Below are 19096 nucleotides of genomic sequence, written 5' to 3'. Positions count from 1 at the left end.
AGAAAATCAATCAGGATATTTATAGATATATTGTCAGTAGGGAGCATAAAATTCATATAATTATTAAAATCATATACAGATGATGTATGGATTTGTTCTTCATAGAAAGAGTTTAACATGCAGAGAATGTTCCTCTAGGTCTTTTAACAGCAGTTCATCTTTTCCTTATTTGTAAAGTGTATTTCCTGTGTTGTTTTTTCTGTGATAGTATAGAAAGGCTTTGGAACATCTTGGTCGGGGACTACTACTTCTGTGTGTGCTTATTAATGTACAGTGTCCCTTTGCTCTAATTAACCTAACAGTAAAAATAAGTATCTAAGAAAAAATAGAACAGTTTATTTCATGTTAATTGTTGTATTATCCATTCTTCCTGTGGGGGCGTAGTGTAGTGCCATTGCCATAAGTGTCACGCAGTTAGAGTAGAGACGTCCACGAAGAAGAACGTAAACAGGAAGTCACAAAAAGCGAATGGTGGGTTTTGTTGACGATAAAGTCTATCGTTTTTATTCTTAATAATTTTTGGGCTCCACAAAAAAACTCAAAATGGGGAAGCGACAGCACCAAAAAGATAAAATGTGAGTATCTGAGGTTTTCCTGAACATACATCGCACGACTTAGCGTGTGTTGTTGTTGCTAGCTTAGCTAGCTTATATGCTTTGCTAATGAGTTAGCTAACTTATAGCCCTTTTTCTGGCAGTATGTTAGGCTCAACTGTATTCAAGATTCCTTCAAACATACAAGATTCATAGTCTTTCCTGCTATTCATATGTGTTTTATCTGCATAACAAAGGTACATCACATGTTCTGAGTACACACACTTCTATGGAGGGAAGAAATCAGGTGAGTTGTATTTATTTGCTAAATTACCTTTCAATATACCTTTGTTAAAACAAACAGTAGACGCTAACAGTAACGGTTATAAGTACCTGCATGATTGTTGCCTTTTATATTTTACTATATTGTTTCCCCGTGTTGGAAAACTACTAAAATAACGTCACTGAAAAAGTCAAGCTTTCAAAACATTACTTAAACAAGAAAAAAACAATAATGATGTAGTGTGCGTGAAAATGAATTTATAGTTATGTATTATGATTTAATTTGTTTATCACTTAATGTGGCTGCTGGTTATAATAATACATCGAAATATTAGCTAATTTGTATTTAGAATGGCTGCAACCATTTAATTTAATTTTTTTAAATATTGGTTTCTTTGCCCCTTTAAAAAATGTAGTCTATAATTCGTCAAAGAAATTGTCCAATTAACTTCTCAAATAAACACACAAAGTCTTCAAATGTCTTGTTTTGTTGACCAAAAGTCCACATACACAGGAAACTCTCTTTTGAGACAGACAATACTGACATCATTTCACAATTTCTGCCATATGTCTACGGTATTTAAATGTATGTAAGCATCAGCTTAATAACATGTAATGTAATGTAGGCGTTCATAATATCATATGCAATCATATTTTTTAAAAACATGCTATACAAAGACTTCCCCTTGTAACTTCAGAGTAGAGGGGAAAAAACCACAACTTATGTTATTAGATTAACACGTTGGGAGTCACTATTTGACTGAATGAGTAGCTCACCTGATAAGTGCATGCCTATATACTAATGACAAGTCCTTCAAAAGGACCCGGGTTTGAATCCGACTCGTGGCTAGGGATGGGTATCGTTTGAAATGTATCGATTCCGATTTCGATTCCGGTTCTGCTTATCGATTCCGGTTCTTATCGATTCCCCGTTTCGATTCCAAAATTGTAAAATAAAGAGGTCAAACGTTTAGATAACAAAAATATATTTATTCTTAAAAGCTTTAACTGAAATTGTTACTAAAAAATATACATGCAATACAAATGTATTGCACAATAGCTGTGCTTTATTTTAACTGAGCTATGCCTGTGGCAAGCTATTAACAGGCATTACACTTTGCCTTTTCTTTTTCTTTTTTAGTGTAGTGGAGCCTCACTTCAGAGTGTTTACCGCGACCTATCTTTGGTGTTATGAAGTGACTGAGCTCGTGAAATGTCTACGGGAGGGCGGGGGAGCATCGCTGCGGGGCAACTGTGGACCTCTGTCGCCTGTCAGCGCAATTTATATGATGCCGTTTAAAAAAATGAAGGGCGGTGCCGGCCGTCAGCGTACCGAGCCGGCCGTCAACGGCCCGCTGACGACCGGCCGTTCTGTGATTCTCCAGGTCCGCCCTGTATTCCACCGGGTCACCGCAGCACCGCGGTGCAGACGGACCCGCTGGAATACAGGGTCTACCGTGTTTAGGAACCGTTAAGCAGAACCGAAATTGTGTATTTTGTATGGGTACCCGGTACCCGACATTTTCTTATCGGTTCTCATCTGGAACCGAGTTTCGGTTCCCAACCCTACTCGTGGCCCTTTGCTTCATGTCATCCCCTCTGTCTCCTGTCTGTTTTAAGCTTTACAATCTTATAACTTGATTTTAGCTACAGTAGTTGGACTTATCCAACAATTCCATGTATACTGCCACACTGATATTAATGTCATTTAATGCTTTTACTTTTCAGAAATCCCACAAGCAAACTTCAGAAGGCTTCCATTTGACCACTGCAGGTAAGAGATTCCTCAGAACTGTCTTAGTTGTATGCTGCCCAGTAAGGCTGCGATTAGACCAGTAACACATTCTGTCCACACTCTTCACCAGCATCGAGTATAAATGACAGCAATATAATGCTCAGACGGGGACATTTTAATTTCTAAAGATGATTTCTGGGCCAGTTGAGCCTTTTATTCATGACATTGAAAGGAGGGGATGGAGGGGATGATGCGTAAAGGGTTCACAGGCTGGATTCCAGCGGCTCTATATTTAGCTTTAACAATAAAATCTATTAACACCTGGTTGTATGTGCATTTTGGCTCACTAACTGTAAGTTGAACAACGTTTATCAATGTATGCATTTTGACTGTTTTCTCTGAAACCTTTCAGCTTGTCCCTGCAGCCGTTTGAGTATCCTGTCTGTACTGACGAGGGGGTCGTCTTTGACCTGCTGTAAGTAGGATATGGTTCTGAATAACTTTTGTTTTACGTGTATGTCAGCCACTGTAGCAAGGAGCTCTTAGTAAACCTCCTTTAAGATTTGTTATTGTTGGTGTCAAACTAAACACAAGTGGAAAGGAAATGGCAAAGATCTAAAAACAAGATGAGAACAAAGGACGTTTGTTGGTAGACCATTAAATGCAAATATTTTGTGGTTGTGTCTTGTTTGACCTGAAATGAATATCCCTTCCTGCTACCTTGTGTTTCAGGAGCATCATCCCGTGGATCAAGAGGTATGGCACTAATCCAATCTCTGGAGAGGTAAGAAATCAATACACATTAAGCAGCTTCTTGGTGATCAAAAGGTTCACTTGCATACCCTAGTTAATAGTCAGGTACAGTGACAAATAAACATGAATCTGCTACTAAGGAAAGAAAAGCATTGTTCCAAATGCAGCTACTAGCTACTGTTCTTGGGTAACCCACAACTTTTAAATTGAATACCAATATAATTAGAAAATACAATACTTGACACATTTCTTTAATTTAGAGTAGTGCTTTTTTTTAAAGAATACAAGAACAATATTTTGTATTTATGTAGTGATCTATGTAAAGATCATCATGATTCACGCTTCTCAAATGTTTTACTCCTTTTCAAATACCTCGATCGTAAATGTTATATGATTTGGTTTTCGTCGGTCCGACAGATATTTAAGATTTTCTGACATTTTATAGAAAGTAAACAGATTATTTGAAAGACTCACACTTATTTGTATTTCCCAAATATGTATTTTTCAAGCTGTCAAAATGTGACTGCTGTGACTCTCGTAGTCTCGAGTCTTGACAGTTCAATTAAGTTCAATGTATGACAGCCCTTTATAAACATGAGCTCTTAACACTCAAGAGAAGTCCACGCAGCAGGAAAGAATTGTGAAAATTCCTTTTTGATCACATTATTTGTATGATTACACACTCAGTTTTTCTTCTTCCCCACAGAAACTGGAAGTGAAGTCCCTCATCAAACTTACGATTGCTAAGAACACCGATGGTAAATCTGCATGTTTCCAGTATACTTTAACCTTAAAGGGTGCAAAGGGGGATAATCGGTTGATATTTAGATTTCCGCTTTATTTTCCTGACTATAATCACTCAACTCAGACAGTCATTTGGAAAATAAAGGTCAAAGCCCTTAGCTCTTGTCTTTATCTTAAAGGGTTGACTTTCTTTTCCGCCTGTGGCAACAGGTTGAGACTCTGCTTCTGATTCTTCCTCTCTTGTTCCAGGAAAGTATCACTGCCCCGTTCTGTACAACGTCTTCACTAATAACTCTCACATCGTGACCAACAAGGTCACCGGCAATGTGTTCTCCAATGAGGTGGGTGAAATCACACATCAATATCTAAAGTCACACACACACACACACACACACACACACACACACACACACACACACACACACACACACACACATACACACACACACACACACACACACACACACACACACACACACACACACTATTGATCGACTGTGTAATAGAGTACAGAGGCACAGCCCACATGATCTTACAGAAACATTACAAAAAGTAGAATTCAACTTTGTTTTTATTATTTTCTGATCAAAAGAAAACAAACAGAAACCGGTCATATTGTTAAATGACAATAAAAAAAACAAAAACTCGCTATGTTATATTTTCTTCTTCATCTATTGGTGTATCTGTAGATACTCTATAGATATATCGTTCCACTGTTTATACCTACTGTATATTGTTTAAATATTTGCCTAACTCATGTGCAATGTCTTGTTAATATTCTGCTGTAGTAAAACCATTTCCCAATTTGGTATCAATAATATATATCTAAGCTAATCAATAAAAACAAAATGAATTAATGATCTCTTTAACCTAAATGATGTAAATGTCCAATCAGTGTTGTCTATCGAAGCAATCAAATTCCTTAGTGTGTGCTATGTTGAGCGAGTTCCCTCTTCAACACGGATCCCAGATCAATATAAAGGGTGGAGAGTATTCCCTTAAGTCCGTACAAAGAGAAGCTTTTATGTATTTCTTTACATTTCTGTTTCCACTCAGGCTGTTGAGCAACTCAACATCAAGACCAAAAGTTTTAAAGACCTGCTGACCGACGAACCTTTCACCAGAAAGGACATCATAGTACTTCAGGTGGGTTGTTGCTTTACTTCGGTTTGCAAAAAAGGCTCATTATTTAGGGAAAAGTTTCTCATTTTATTGATACAAATAAATAAATGTCTTTGCAGGACCCAACAAACCTGGATAAGTTTAACGTGTCCGACTTCTTCCACGTGAAAAACAACCTGAAGTTGTTGGATCCCGGTGAGTTTTCGAAACTATTTGGGATGGGGAGTTAAATGATTTTCTAATCAGGTTCAAATGTACTTGGTTTTGGAGTATGAACTTGCTGCTGAACTTCACATTTCTTTCCCTTTGCTGTGTTTTCCCTGGCACGGGTCAGATGAAGAAAAGGCCAAGCTGCACCCGTCCTACCACCTGAAAACCACCAACATGGAGACCAGAGAGACCTTAGCGGAGCTGTACAAAGACTACAAGGGGGACGCGCTCCTGGCTTCCACTATGAAGGAGCCAGTGGACAAGAAGACAGACAAACTGAACGCTGTAAGCTAAAACACTAAAGAGTGGTGCAGGAATGAGTTGGCAAGTCTCATCTCAAAATCAACCTTTTTTTCAAGGGTTTTTGGTCAGAGGCCTGAAATAATGTCTGTGGTTCAGCTTTTATGATATATTAATGTTCTGTTCTGAGACATTAGCTACGTCAGTGAACACCCTCTGGTGAATGTCTCAAGCTTATACATCACATTGTAAATTAGCCGCCTTTAGCTTAGCGAGGGGATACACAGCAATTTACACAGCCATCTACATTTTACAATTTATAGACAGTATACAAATGGGATGTCAAACATCATTATTTACATTATTGACATTCCTTACCCTATTAATTATTTTGTAATCAATCGTTTCATTCTTCAGTTGTGCTGCTGTAGCGTTTCAAGAGGGCTTTCATTTTGTGTGGATGTGTCATTTTAACTTTGCCCACAGGAGGGAGCTAAACACACAGTAATGCATGGACACAGTAATGTCGGCAAACAAGAAAACAACTGCATCCAGAAACGGAACAAAGACTATTCACAGTGCTGTGAGGAAGATTTCTGATATTTCATGCCTACATTACAGGAATTATATTTAAATAAGAAAATACTTATGTGTTGGTCTGAAACATCAGCCTTAGAGAGAAATCGAAAAAACAAAGCCCTTTCTTACAAATGCTTTGAGTTCATTGTCTTCAATTCAAAATCTATTTTAGATATTTACTGTTACCTTCCCCAATAAGGTCTAACTGTAGGAGGACTCACAGATGTGTAACTAAAAATGTCGAACGCGGCCACGTGTACCACCGTGACCGTGTCCTTGAATGACCAGGGGCCTCATTTATAAAGGGATATATGCTAAAAAAAATGGCGTACGCCAGTTTCTACACAATGTTTGCGATTTATAAAATAATAACTTGACGGGAAAATGTGCCGTCCTCCACGCAAACTCTAACCCATGCGTACGCACTAAGCACAACAACGGGAGAGACGAGAAACTGCGACACCGCGTTGGCAGAAGGAAGAATGGAGAGAAATGTGTGGAAATAATACCATAAACAAAATGTTACCTCTTATTTATCATATATGAAGAATTCATTTTCAAACATTGATTAAAGCCAATCTTAAAATGATTAAACAAACGCCTGTTTGAGACTCCTCAGTGCACACAAGAACATAACTTGGAGAAATAAATAAATACGGATATGTTATTTAAAACCACCTCGAATATGTTGTGTTAATGTTATGAAATGTTTTCTCATAAATGATGCGGTAAGCAGGAGGACAGAATTACATCTAAACTGACGCCGTGTTGCATTTCTATAGGTTGTAGATACGAGCATGGTTTGATATACTATCATGTTTAATCATGTTTTATGCCATTTGCCAAGACTTGATAAGTCGCTCGTAAAACACAGGAGGTATGGAAACTAAGAAAACCATATGTGGTAAATTGTACAGATATAACACAACACATTAGTTGTATTTCCTTTAACTGGTGGATTATGGATATATAGTTGCTGATCGACAGCTGGAACACAAACCACCAAATACAAAAACATAATTCAGATCCAGTCGTCATGACTCCACTCCGGAGGGATTCCCCGATCATTTCTTACAGTCTCTCATCAAGGGGGGGTCTCCTGTCCCCGGTACAAACACACTGCCTGAGGAAGGCTGTGTATTATTTTTGTCATTAACCTTTTTCGGACCACTTATTCATTTATTTTGGTGACGATCCGACCTCCATGCATACCCTCGCCGGTACGCAATGTTTTGTGAATTGGAAAATGTCGGAACATTTCTGTACCTATTTTTTTGCTTTGTACTACGTAAGCAACCTTCCCACGTGAATCCTACGCAACGCATTATAAATGAGGCCCCTGATGAGGATGGTTCAATTTGAACTATTTTGAACTTTTCTGCGCCTGCTCTCTTTTCGCTACGTTGTTTTGTTTTTTTACACCTGAGCTATTCCTCAGTTGCTTTCCATCTCGAGTTCACTGTCGAGGTGACGCTCCGACAGCATCTGAGAGAGCAGGGAATATAGGTCAGACGGAGCACACAAGGTAAAGTCTGGGCTTTCATGCGCCTTCACAATAACTAGAGCAGAAGAATGCCAAACCAGGACTGCAGAGTAGACTTGAGCTTTTGAAATGCATTTTCATCTCTGCTTTCATCTCCCCAGTTGTTATTCTATTGACTCAAATAACTCCATTCTCATCGTTTTATGGTATTACTGGATGCTGCATATTGCTATTCAGTTATTCTACTATCATTTTGAGATCAAAGAAGCTAAAAAACATCTCCGAAGCTTCTTGATCATGAAGTGGTATAAATGTACAAGCTGCAGAGGCTGTCATTAGGCACCACTTAGCGTCAAAACCGGCTATGCATATTTAAGCTGATCATAATCTCTATAGGAATATTTCAAAACAGGGGTAAATGTACAAATTGGGGCTGAAAGTACTGGTTATTTATGATTTATATTTTTAGACAAACTATACTTAAATGTTCAGGTTTTTAAGGTTCATATTTGTGTTTTGTGCCAGAGCCCAGTCTAATCTGATTGGTTAGCTGGCCGGCTCTGTTGTGGAAAACATTTCCTGCCCCTTAGCTTATCACGTACAATTTGTTGGAACGCTAGTAAATTAAGGTAGCTTTGATTGGTTAGCCAGTATACGCGTGTTTGTTACGCAGTAATGTCACTATTTTACGCAAGTAAACAAAGGAGTTCTGGGGAGAAAAACTCCCTCTGGAGGGAACTTTGGGATTTTAGCCTCAAAAGCAATTCTGAGATGTCTGCATAGTTTGGTTGTATTTGAAGTGGGTTTGTTAATTGATTTCTGACAATTTGTTTTTTATTTGTACTTAAAGTGGACCTATCATGCTATATTTGAAACATATATTGTAGGGCCATACCTATATAAAACATTTCTGTGAAGTTTTTTTTCAAAATACCAAACAGATCATGCATTTTAGCCATGCCTCATTTCGCTCTATTTGCTCTTTTCCAGCCCTGTCTTTGCAAGGGCAGATTCTGCTTTTGTGGCAGACTACAGCACCACTTACAGGCCTGGCATATGTACTACAGCGTCTCCAGCGCTTTCGAGCGGTCTCTCATTCCCCTGATAGGTGGAGAGTTGCCCATATAGGCGGAGCACCCCTTTTCTGACGTCAGAATAATAATCCGATCCGTTGCAGCCCCGTTTTTAGAGATTTGGGTATGGAGGAAAAGAGAGAGGGTTGTGTTTTCTGACACTTGGTGAGTTCCCTGGCACACCGGGGACACATATTCATATAAAAGACGTACAAAAGTGCATTTTGCACGATAGGTCCCCTTTAATTGAAGAAGAAAAACTACCATTCAATTGACTGGCTTTTGAAGACAGTCATAACATGGTAAAGGGATACCTTAACAGGGGAAGTAGTAAGAAGGGTTTTAAAACACATCATAAAAGATGATATTTTTGTTTCTTTTTCCTCAGGCTCACTACTCTACGGGCAGAGTTTCTGCCTCCTTCACATCAACAGCCATGACTCCTGCAACAACACACGTAGCAGGCAAGTGATCATCATCATCATCATCATCCCCAGCAGACGGAGACATTAGCCTCTTCTTCTTTAGTCTCTTTAATACTTATCAATCCAGGAGACAGTGGCTAGTCACGCCCACTCTTTTTCAACAAAGTGCAGCTCCGTGCTCCCAGCCGAGTGTAGCTGCTTCTGGGAGCCACTCAGTTCGCCTGTGATGTCGCTTCCTGTCATCCCCTGAGCTGCTACATGGGAGAGATGAGCTGTTATGCAACTTAATGTACAGTAGGTTCGGTTAACTTTGGAAGAGGAACCTTTTGGATTTATTGTCCCCTTTTTATGTTTCTGGAAAAGGTTGGCGTGCCATTTATTTCTATGGATGTGCTCCTCACAAAAATGTATACACAAGAAAGACAACCTAAGACAAAGGGTAATGCTGATCTTCTATTAAACACTAATTAACACTTAACCAAAAAGCTTGAAGTATTTCTCAGTGACTTCAAGGTTAAGAAGCTCAAGTTACCAAAAAATTACTATCTGCCTTTTTTCCCCTTAAACTTGACAATTAATTAATTATACAATAAATTGTACATAAAATAACCCTATACATTTTTGTAAAAAAAAGAAAAGTTAATTACTTTTACTTGAGTTCGAATTTGGGGTACTACTTTACTTACATTTTTCCATTTTATGCTACTTTATTTTACTTAGTTTTATTTTAAAAATGTTTTGCAGATATTTGTATTACTTTCTAAATTGAGTGATTTTTTTATCCCTGACTGCTTTGTATCTAGGAAAACGTTGAATATAAACATTGTTTATAGGAGAATAAATGTGATCTAAAGAAACATCTGGAGAGGCTCGCAAACAATCAATAAAATCTAAAAATACTTTTTCAAAAATTACAGCCGCTGTCTTTCAGAATAGTAGTTGTAATCTATATAGAAATTAGCTTCATATCACTTTTATCTTATAGATGCCATCGCAGATGACACAGTGCGTTACCAGTATGTGAAGAAGAAAGGCTACGTCCGTCTGCACACCAACAAGGGAGACCTGAACCTGGAGTTGAATTGTGATAAGGTAAAAAAAAAAACACACACACACACACACACACACACACACACACACACACACACACAGTGGGGCAAAAAAGTATTTAGTCAGCCACCAATTGTGCAAGTTCTCCCACTTAAAAAGATGAGATAATTTTCATCTTAGGTACACCTCAACTATGAGAGACAAAATGAGAAAAAAATATCCAGAAAATCACATTGTCTGATTTTTAAATAATTAATTTGCAAATTATGGTGGAAAATAAGTATTTGGTCAATAACAAAAGTTCATCTCAATACTTTGTTATATACCCTTTGTTGGCAATGACAGGTCTTCACAAGGTTTTCACACACTGGTATTTTGGCCCATTCCTCCATGCAGATCTCCTCTAGAGCAGTGGTGTTTTGGGGCTGTCGCTGTGCAATACGGACTTTCAACTCCCTCCAAAGATTTTCTATGGGGTTGAGATCTGGAGACTGGATAGGCCACTCCAGGACTTTGAAATGCTTCTTACGAAGCCATTCCTTCGTTGCCCGGGCGGTGTGTTTGGGATCATTGTCATGCTGAAAGACCCAGCCACGTTTCATCTTCAATGCCCTTGCTGATGGAAGGAGGTTGTCACTCAAAATCTCACGATACATGGCCCCATTGATTCTTTCCTTTACACGGATCAGTCGTCCTGGTCCCTTTGCAGAAAAACAGCCCCAAAGCATGATGTTTCCACCCCCATGTTTCACAGTAGGTATGGTGTTCTTTGGATGCAACTCAGCATTCTTTCTCCTCCAAACACGTCTAGTTGAGTTTTTACCAAAAAGTTCTATTTTGGTTTCATCTGACCATATGACATTCTCCCAATCCTCTTCTGGATCATCTAAATGCTCTCTAGCAAACTTCAGACGGGCCTGGACATGTACTGGCTTAAGCAGGGGGACACGTCTGGCACTGCAGGATTTGAGTCCCTGGCGGCGTAGTGTGTTACTGATGGTAGCCTTTGTTACTTTGGTCCCAGCTCTCTGCAGGTCATTGACGGTCCCCCCGTGTGGTTCTGGGATTTTTGCTCACCGTTCTTGTGATCATTTTGACCCCACGGGGTGAGATCTTGCATGGAGCCCCAGATCGAGGGAGATTATCAGTGGTCTTGTATGTCTTCCATTTTCTAATAATTGCTCCCACAGTTGATTTCTTCACACCAAGCTGCTTACCTATTGCAGATTCAGTCTTCCCAGCCTGGTGCAGGTCTACAATTGTGTTTCTGGTGTCCTTTGACAGCTCTTTGGTCTTGGCCATAGTGGAGTTTGGAGTGTGACTGTTTGAGGTTGTGGACAGGTGTCTTTTATATTGATAACGAGTTCAAACAGGTGCCATTAATACAGTTAACGAGTGGAGGACAGAGGAGGCTCTTAAAGAAGAAGTTACAGGTCTGTGAGAGCCAGAAATCTTGTTTGTTTGTAGGTGACCAAATACTTATTTTACCGAGGAATTTACCAATTCATTCATTAAAAATCCTACAATGTGATTTCCTGGATTCTTTCCCCCATTCTGTCTCTCATAGTTGAAGTGTACCTAGGATGAAAATTACAGGCCTCTCTCATCTTTTTAAGTGGGAGAACTTGCACAATTGGTGGCTGACTAAATACTTTTTTGCCCCACTGTATATAAAAAAATGCCTCAACATGCCATAGGAAGAAAAGCTTTTTTGGGATTTTTGGGGGAAATTCCTCCAGGGTTTCAGTTTCTACTTCTCCCCAACTTGAGAAGTAGTAACTGAGTTGACTGAGGCTCAAGTATTTTTTCACATGATTGCTGCAGGATAGAACTAAAAGTGAAAAGGGGACTTTAAAGTTCTTTTAAAATCATACGCCAGGTGTATGTTTGCCAGGTAGAGTTGGAAGGATGTTAGAAAAGATAAAAAACATAAATAACTGATTGTTATAGTAGTAAATGTTTGAGACTAGCTGATCAAATATAAAGGTTTATGTAACTTTTCTAATTAAGAACTTTGTGACATTCAAGCTGTGATTCAGACTTAATAGGTTTAATTTGCTTCTAAAAAGGTTCTCAAATAATGCTGTTGCAAGGTAGCTTTGGCACTATGCGGCGGTTAAATGGTAGTTCAGATGACTCATCTAAAACACTAAAGTCAGCCTCCTGAAGAGTCTCTTCCCCGGGCTGCCAAGTTGACATCTTGGCAAAGATGCGTTTCCTGTGTTCTCCTTTTTTTTTAGTCAGGTGTGGGGCTCCAGAGAGACAGCATGAGTTCCAGGAATGCATTTCTGCCCTGGTAACCGGGGCGCTCCGTGCGCTCGGTTTTCATTGGCTTCTGAGCTGTCGAATCAGGGTAATGAGGGGAAAGTTGCAGCGGTTAGACAACCTGCCCTTAGCACTCCTCCTCCTCCCCAGTCTGCAGCTCTATTCATGGACTGCTGTTTATGAATTAATGAGTGCCGCTTCACTGTCACATACACTCTCGGTCAAAAGGATCCAGAGCCCACCTCTCTGTTAAAGAGCCCATTGGCTCACACAGCTTTGGATGTCTGGGTCACCCCCCCTCTGCCCTCATTTTCCAGATGTTGGAGTTGGGATGACGCGGCATGTACTTTGGGATACAATTGGATGACTGTATCTAAATTTACATTTTAGTCTGCCAAAACCATTTTTAAATCTAACACGGACTAAACTCAAAATACTCCAATTCATAAAACTATATAGACTATTCGAAATGTCATTAAGGCACACAATTATTTTACTTAACAATTAGTTTAACTACATTTAAAATAATAAGATAAGTATTTTAGTTATACAAAGACTACATACATGGGCACAGACACACACAAAAAAAGGACAACTTAAAACAAATGTGTATAGATGTGTGTGTGTACACGCATATTAATGCTGTCAAAATTATCGCGTTAACGGCAGTAATACATTTTTTGAATTAATTGCGTTAAAATATTTAACGCATGTGCAGAATGGCTGCCCCATACATCCCACCAGTGGCAGCGCCAGGGTATGGCTAGGGTAGGCTACACCCATACCAAGAAATGGCTTAGCACCACCTTAGCCCCACCATGAAAAATGATGTAAAAGTAAGCAAAATAAAGTCCGCCAACTCGCGCGGAGTAAATTGCACAGACGTAGTAAGATTGATTTCAGCAGCCACTTGTCTGGAAATACCGAAGACCAGAAACGGTTTTGAAAACTTTTGTCACGTAGTGATTCTCAATAGAACATCTTTGATAATGTCTTCTGGCCAATCAGAATCAAGATAACGGCGTGGTGTTGTTGCAGGAAGTCCCGACGGAGAATACTTTTGCTGTAGTACGGGGTGCACATAACTGGTACGCAGGTTATGTGCGTAATCTGAAATGCGTACCGTCACTTGTGTCACAAAGCGCATTTGCGTACCGACGTACTTGTGAAGCTTTTCCAGAAGGCGGTTAGATCACCGGACGACAGAGTCGGTCTCCGTGTGCACAGACAGGGCTGCTGTTAACGTCGGTCTGTACAACGGAATTGTGCCAAATTGTGCATGTAGACACGCTTCATTCATCTCAGTTAGATAAAGATCTCTGACGTGGGACATTCAGGTTAAACATATAATGGGATTCAGATGAAGAAGTAGAAAGTAAACTCCAAAAAGAGTCGTGTGCATTTTTTTCAGTCAGGTGTTAGTATCTGATGTGTAAACTGTTTTCATTACAAAACATCTTCTTCTTCTTTTTTGTCGAGGTTTAAAACAATAAGCTGCTTTGTAGAAAAGAGGGGAAGAGGCATTGAACAGCAAACGTAAGACATGGCAGACAAGACCCAGTAGAGCTTGGACAAACCTGTCACACGGCTGAAGGCCAATTCATTAAAATAGTTTTTTACAAAAGCATCTGGTCTCTCTTGGAGACCACCAACCATTTTTGCCAAAGGGGAAAAAGTGAGTCTCTCACGCAATCACACGCTGTGCTGTTGACGTTAATAACATCAGACCGGACTGCCGTCAGAGTCGAAGCCACGCCTCCAGCTCTGGGGACACAAATCGGCTTCTTTCACACAGTGCCACTCAGTCAAAATGAGCTTCTGTAAATGGGTGTTTTTGTTATGATTTACAAGATGCTTGAACGTTTTTATGACCCAGGATTGACCTTTTTAGCAAGAGGGGAAAAGATCCAGATGTCTGTGTTGTTTTCACACCCACGAAACTGTTTTTTAGAAGACTGCAAAGCTTGGCTTCCGGCAATATAGATATGTGAGGCCGCCTCAGGCAACAGATGAACTCTCCTTCATTTTTTTAAAAACACACAGGTCAGACACAGTAACACCTGTGTGTGACTCTGCTTGTTCATGTGAGTTCAGAGCTGTCAGTCTTACCCAGACGCTCAAATATAACCTCTCCAGTGTTTCCCCTAGGATGGAGTCATAGCAGCGGTGCTAAGGCACGTGGGCCCAGCATAATGTGAGCGCGGAGCGTGTGGAATGTTTTAGTACGTGCAAAGTGCGCCCTGCCAATTTGTTTCTATGTGTCTGCCAGCACAAGAAAGGCTCTTGAGGCCTAGTACCAGGGCTGGTTCTAGCCAATTTGCTGCCCTAGGCAAGATTTTAGGCGAGATTTCATATATAAAGAATAAATGAAAAATCTCTACAAAAGACAAATACACTACAAAAACAGAAACTTATTCCATCCATCCATCTTCTCCCGCTTATCCGTGGTTGGGTCGCGGGGGTAGCAGTTTCAGCAGAGAGCCCCAAACTTTATTTTCCCTGGCCACATCAACCAGCTCTGACTGGGGGATCCCAAGGCGCTCCCAGGCCAGTGAAGAGATATAATCCCTCCACCTGGTCCTAGGTCTACCCCTTGGTCTCTTCCCAGCTGGAGGTGCCCGAACCACCTCAACTGGCTCCTTTCGACGCGAAGGAGGAGCGGCTCAACTCCGAGTCCCTCCCGGATGACTGAACTTCTCACCTTATCCCTAAGGGAGACACCAGCCACCCTGCGGAGAAAACCCATCTCGGCCGCTGTATCTCGTTCTTTCGGTCATGACCCATCCTTCATGACCATAGGTGAGGGTAGGAACGAAAATGGCCCGGTAGACAGAGAGCTTTGCCTTCTGGCTCAGCTCCATTTTCGTCACAACGGTGCGGTAAAGCGACTGCAGTACCGCTCCCGCTGCTCCGATTCTCCGGCCCATCTCACGCTCCATTGTTCCCTCACTCGAGAACAAGACCCCGAGATACTCGAACTCCTTCACTTGGGGTAAGGACTCATTCCCTACTTGAAGTGGACAGTCCATCAGTTTCCTGCTGAGAACCATGGCCTCAGATTTGGAGGTGCTGATCCTCATCCCAGCCGCTTCACACTCGGTTGCGAACCGATCCAGTGAGTGCTGAAGGTCGCAGACCAATGAAGCCATTAGAACCACATCATCTGCAAAAAGCAGTGGTGCAATCCTTAGTCCACCGAACTGCCGACCCCCTCCCCCACGACTACGCCTCGAAATCCGATCCATGTATATTACAAACAGGATTGGTGACAAAGCGCAGCCCTGATGGAGGCCAACCCTCACCGGAAATGGGTCCGACTTACTGCCGAGGACCCGGACACAGCTCTCGCTTTGGGAGTACAGAGATTGGATTGCCCTGAGTAGAGACCCCCTTACCATACTCCTGCAGCACCTCCCACAGTAACTCCCTGGGAACTCGGTCATACGCCTTCTCCAAGTCTACAAAACACATGTAGACCGGATAAGCGTACTCCCAGGCCCCCTCCAGGATCCTTGCGAGAGTAAAAAGCTGATCCGTCGTTCCACGACCAGGACGGAATGCGCATTGTTCCTCCTCAATCTGAGGTTCGACAATCGGCTTGACCCTCCTTTCGAGTACCTTAGAGTAAACTTTCCCGGGGAGGCTGAGTAGTGTGATGCCTCTGTAATTGGCACACACCCTTTGATCCCCCTTTTTGAAAAGGGGAACCACCACCCCGGTCTGCCACTCCTTCGGTACTGTTTCCGACTTCCACGCAACGTTGATGAGACGTGTCAACCATGACAGTCCCTCAACACCCAGAGCCTTCAGCATTTCTGGGCGGATCTCATCCACCCCCAGGGCTTTGCCACTGTGGAGTTGTTTGACGACCTCAGTGACCTCCCCCCGGGAGATTGGTGTTGACCCCCCGTCATACTTCAGCTCTGCCTCTAACATAGAGGGCGGAGTTGTCGGGTTCAGGAGTTCCTCAAAGTGTTCCTTCCAACGCACTAACACTCCATCAGTTGAGGTCAACAACGTCCCATCCTTACTGTACACAGCTTGGATGGTTCCCTGCTTCCCCCTCCTGTTCTGTTTCATATGGCTCCAAGATGGTGGAATGAGCTCCCCATTGACATCAGGACGGCAGATAGCTTGCACATCTTCCGGCGCAAACTGAAAACTCATCTCTTTCGACTCCACTTCGAGCGTTAGAACTCTTAACGAAGCACTTTTATACTAATAAAGGACTGGCTTACCTAAAGCCAGTTGAGTAGTACTTGAAATGTTTGGCTCTATGAAACCTGATGTACTTATATGATTCTGTTTTCTTCAAGGTTGTGTCTTCCTGGTCGAATGTACTTATTGTAAGTCGCTTTGGATAAAAGCGTCAGCTAAATGCAATGTAATGTAATGTAATATGGGTGTTGAGAGATGTATCCATAGATCTCTTAACTCTTAAAGTGCACCAGATTGATGCTTTTAACTTCAACATTTAAAACATGCCCCCCGGACCCCCCTAGAGGAGGATAGGTCCCCCCCCCCCCACTTAAATCATATTCACATGGATAGGAAACTAAATTGCACACATCTTGTGTCCATATCTTTTTGTTTTTTGGTGGACATGCCACAACCGTGCACGTGAATGCATGCGCGAGTCATGGTAAGATATCTGGATTAAGAGGTTGCTTTTTCTTTGCACAGCATGAAAGAAAGGCGAAATGAATGGGCTGTGATTTTAGTATTTTTAAGCAGAAGTCAATAATTTGTACGGCCCTCGGAGGATGTTGAAAAAATTGAAATGGCCCTTGAGAGGAAAAAGGTTCCCCACCCCTGATCTAAACACTCAGAGTCCCTAACCTCACCTGAGCTGTTTATCTATCTCAGTCTGACAGCAGAGGACTCTCCCTCCACTTTGTTGTTGAAACAGGTCCTTATGTTTAGAGCTGCTTGCTAACTAGATGCTAACAACAAAATACAAGTAACCGGTGCTCTCTCTCTCTCTCTCTCTCTCTCTCTCTCTCTCTCTCTCTCTCTCTCTCTCTCTCTCTCTCTCTCTCTCTCTCTCTCTCTCTCTCTCTCTCTCTCTCTCTCGTGCCATACATACACACACCCTCCCGAGCTTGAATGACACACAGAGACCAATCGAGGGCTTTGATTTATAATCGGTGTGGAAGTGGCCATGTCGGCAGGCCACATCATGTAGACAGCCAGTCACCCTGTATGAGGCAAACCCACATTTGCGCAGCGTTGCGTTCACAATACATAATTTTAAAAAAATCGCCAGACCAGCAGGCCACTTAACAGGCCAGGCCATCGGGAAACCTCCCGGTCCTCCCGATGGCCTGCCTATTACATACAGTGGCCATGTCTCAAGATTTAGCAAAATACACCTTTTGAACATACTGTAACACAAATACTACAAATACACATAACAAACAAATCAAAAATCAAAAAGGGCCGGCACTTATCATTATTTATAAAGAAAATAATATATATTTTTGTTGGTACCTGGCTGGCGCCCCCTAGCAGCGGCGCACATATTTCAGCAGCGGCACAGCGCCACCGGTATTTGTATATAGGGGAAACACTGCTCTCTACCGGTCACATGTCTTGAGAACCGTCACAAAAGGTAATTGTAGTCAAAGTAAAAATCATCCATTTGGGTACAATTCGGAAGAGCTTGCCCATCCCTTCCCTTAAAGAATCACTGCAAATCAGCACTATATTCATTTTAATCTATGCCCTTCTTAACATAATTCTGTACATTTTCTTTTTATCTGGACAGTAGAAAGACTATCTTCTAACCCTGACTGAAAACCCACCTGCTACGACTGCACGTGGGCCAATTTAAAAATAAAATCTTTCCTCTGTACCGATCATTTTAAACATGCTCATTTGAATCCAATGCACTAGCACTTTCAATGTGTTTTTTCGTGTTAATAACTGATTTACACAATTCTCAATTGTATCTCTTCATGGTTTAATACACTTTTTGTAATTGACTTTGGACAAAAGTGTCAGCTAAATGAAATCTAATTTAGTGTTAACAATAACAAGGGATTTTTTTGCATTGAGTGCTTTGAGTTTTAATACTTTCAATACAATGTCTTGACTTGCATACTTATCCTAGGTAGTATTTTAAATATTGTTATTAAAGTAAGGTATCATCAGACAGTTATAGACATTCAGCAACTTTATGTAAATGTGGGTTTGTTCATTTCTGTCAGCCTTTATGTTTCTGTACTTTTGTTTAGGCTCAATGCCTTACCTCAATACTGATTTCAGTAACAATGACTTTGTAAAGTAACTGATATGATTGGCTGTGGGGAGCCCACTCAGTGTGTCGGAAACTAGAACTGTGCTGATGCAAAGCTGAGAGTCGTTGGAAACATTCTATTTAATCTATTTAGTTTTTTTTTTACTATTTAGTCCATTTCAACTTCATCACATGCAGTTTGGCTTCAGGGCAAATTATTCAACCGAAACAGCCAACTGCTTTTTTATAGAAAAGGTCAAAGCAATGGTTGACAAAGGAGGTGTTGTTGGTGCAGTATTTCTGGATTTACGCAAAGCCTTTGATACAGTCAACCATAAGGTCCTTCTGTCCAAACTGTCGGCTT

The 19096-nt window shown here is 41.1% G+C and overlaps 1 protein-coding gene across 1 annotated transcript in view; it reads left to right on the top strand.

Moving 5' to 3' along the window:
• The first annotated feature begins 386 nt into the window (after positions 1-386).
• ppil2 (peptidylprolyl isomerase (cyclophilin)-like 2) overlaps positions 387-19096 on the top strand; it is a 40375-nt gene continuing 21665 nt past the window's right edge. The window contains exons 1-12 of the mRNA XM_034216667.1: positions 387-575; positions 791-840; positions 2544-2589; positions 2963-3025; positions 3283-3334; positions 4010-4061; positions 4297-4388; positions 5104-5193; positions 5289-5364; positions 5504-5664; positions 9143-9218; positions 10165-10271. Coding sequence (XP_034072558.1) covers positions 544-575; positions 791-840; positions 2544-2589; positions 2963-3025; positions 3283-3334; positions 4010-4061; positions 4297-4388; positions 5104-5193; positions 5289-5364; positions 5504-5664; positions 9143-9218; positions 10165-10271 — 897 coding nt within the window. The 5' untranslated portion in view covers positions 387-543. The remainder of the gene's footprint in view (positions 576-790; positions 841-2543; positions 2590-2962; positions 3026-3282; positions 3335-4009; positions 4062-4296; positions 4389-5103; positions 5194-5288; positions 5365-5503; positions 5665-9142; positions 9219-10164; positions 10272-19096) is intronic.

The sequence above is a fragment of the Gymnodraco acuticeps genome, unplaced genomic scaffold (genome assembly GCF_902827175.1).
Source record: "Gymnodraco acuticeps unplaced genomic scaffold, fGymAcu1.1, whole genome shotgun sequence".
In the NCBI taxonomy this organism is placed as follows: domain Eukaryota; kingdom Metazoa; phylum Chordata; class Actinopteri; order Perciformes; family Bathydraconidae; genus Gymnodraco; species Gymnodraco acuticeps.
The sequence above is the reverse complement of the archived record's forward strand: the minus strand, read 5'-3'. Positions and strand labels throughout refer to the sequence as shown.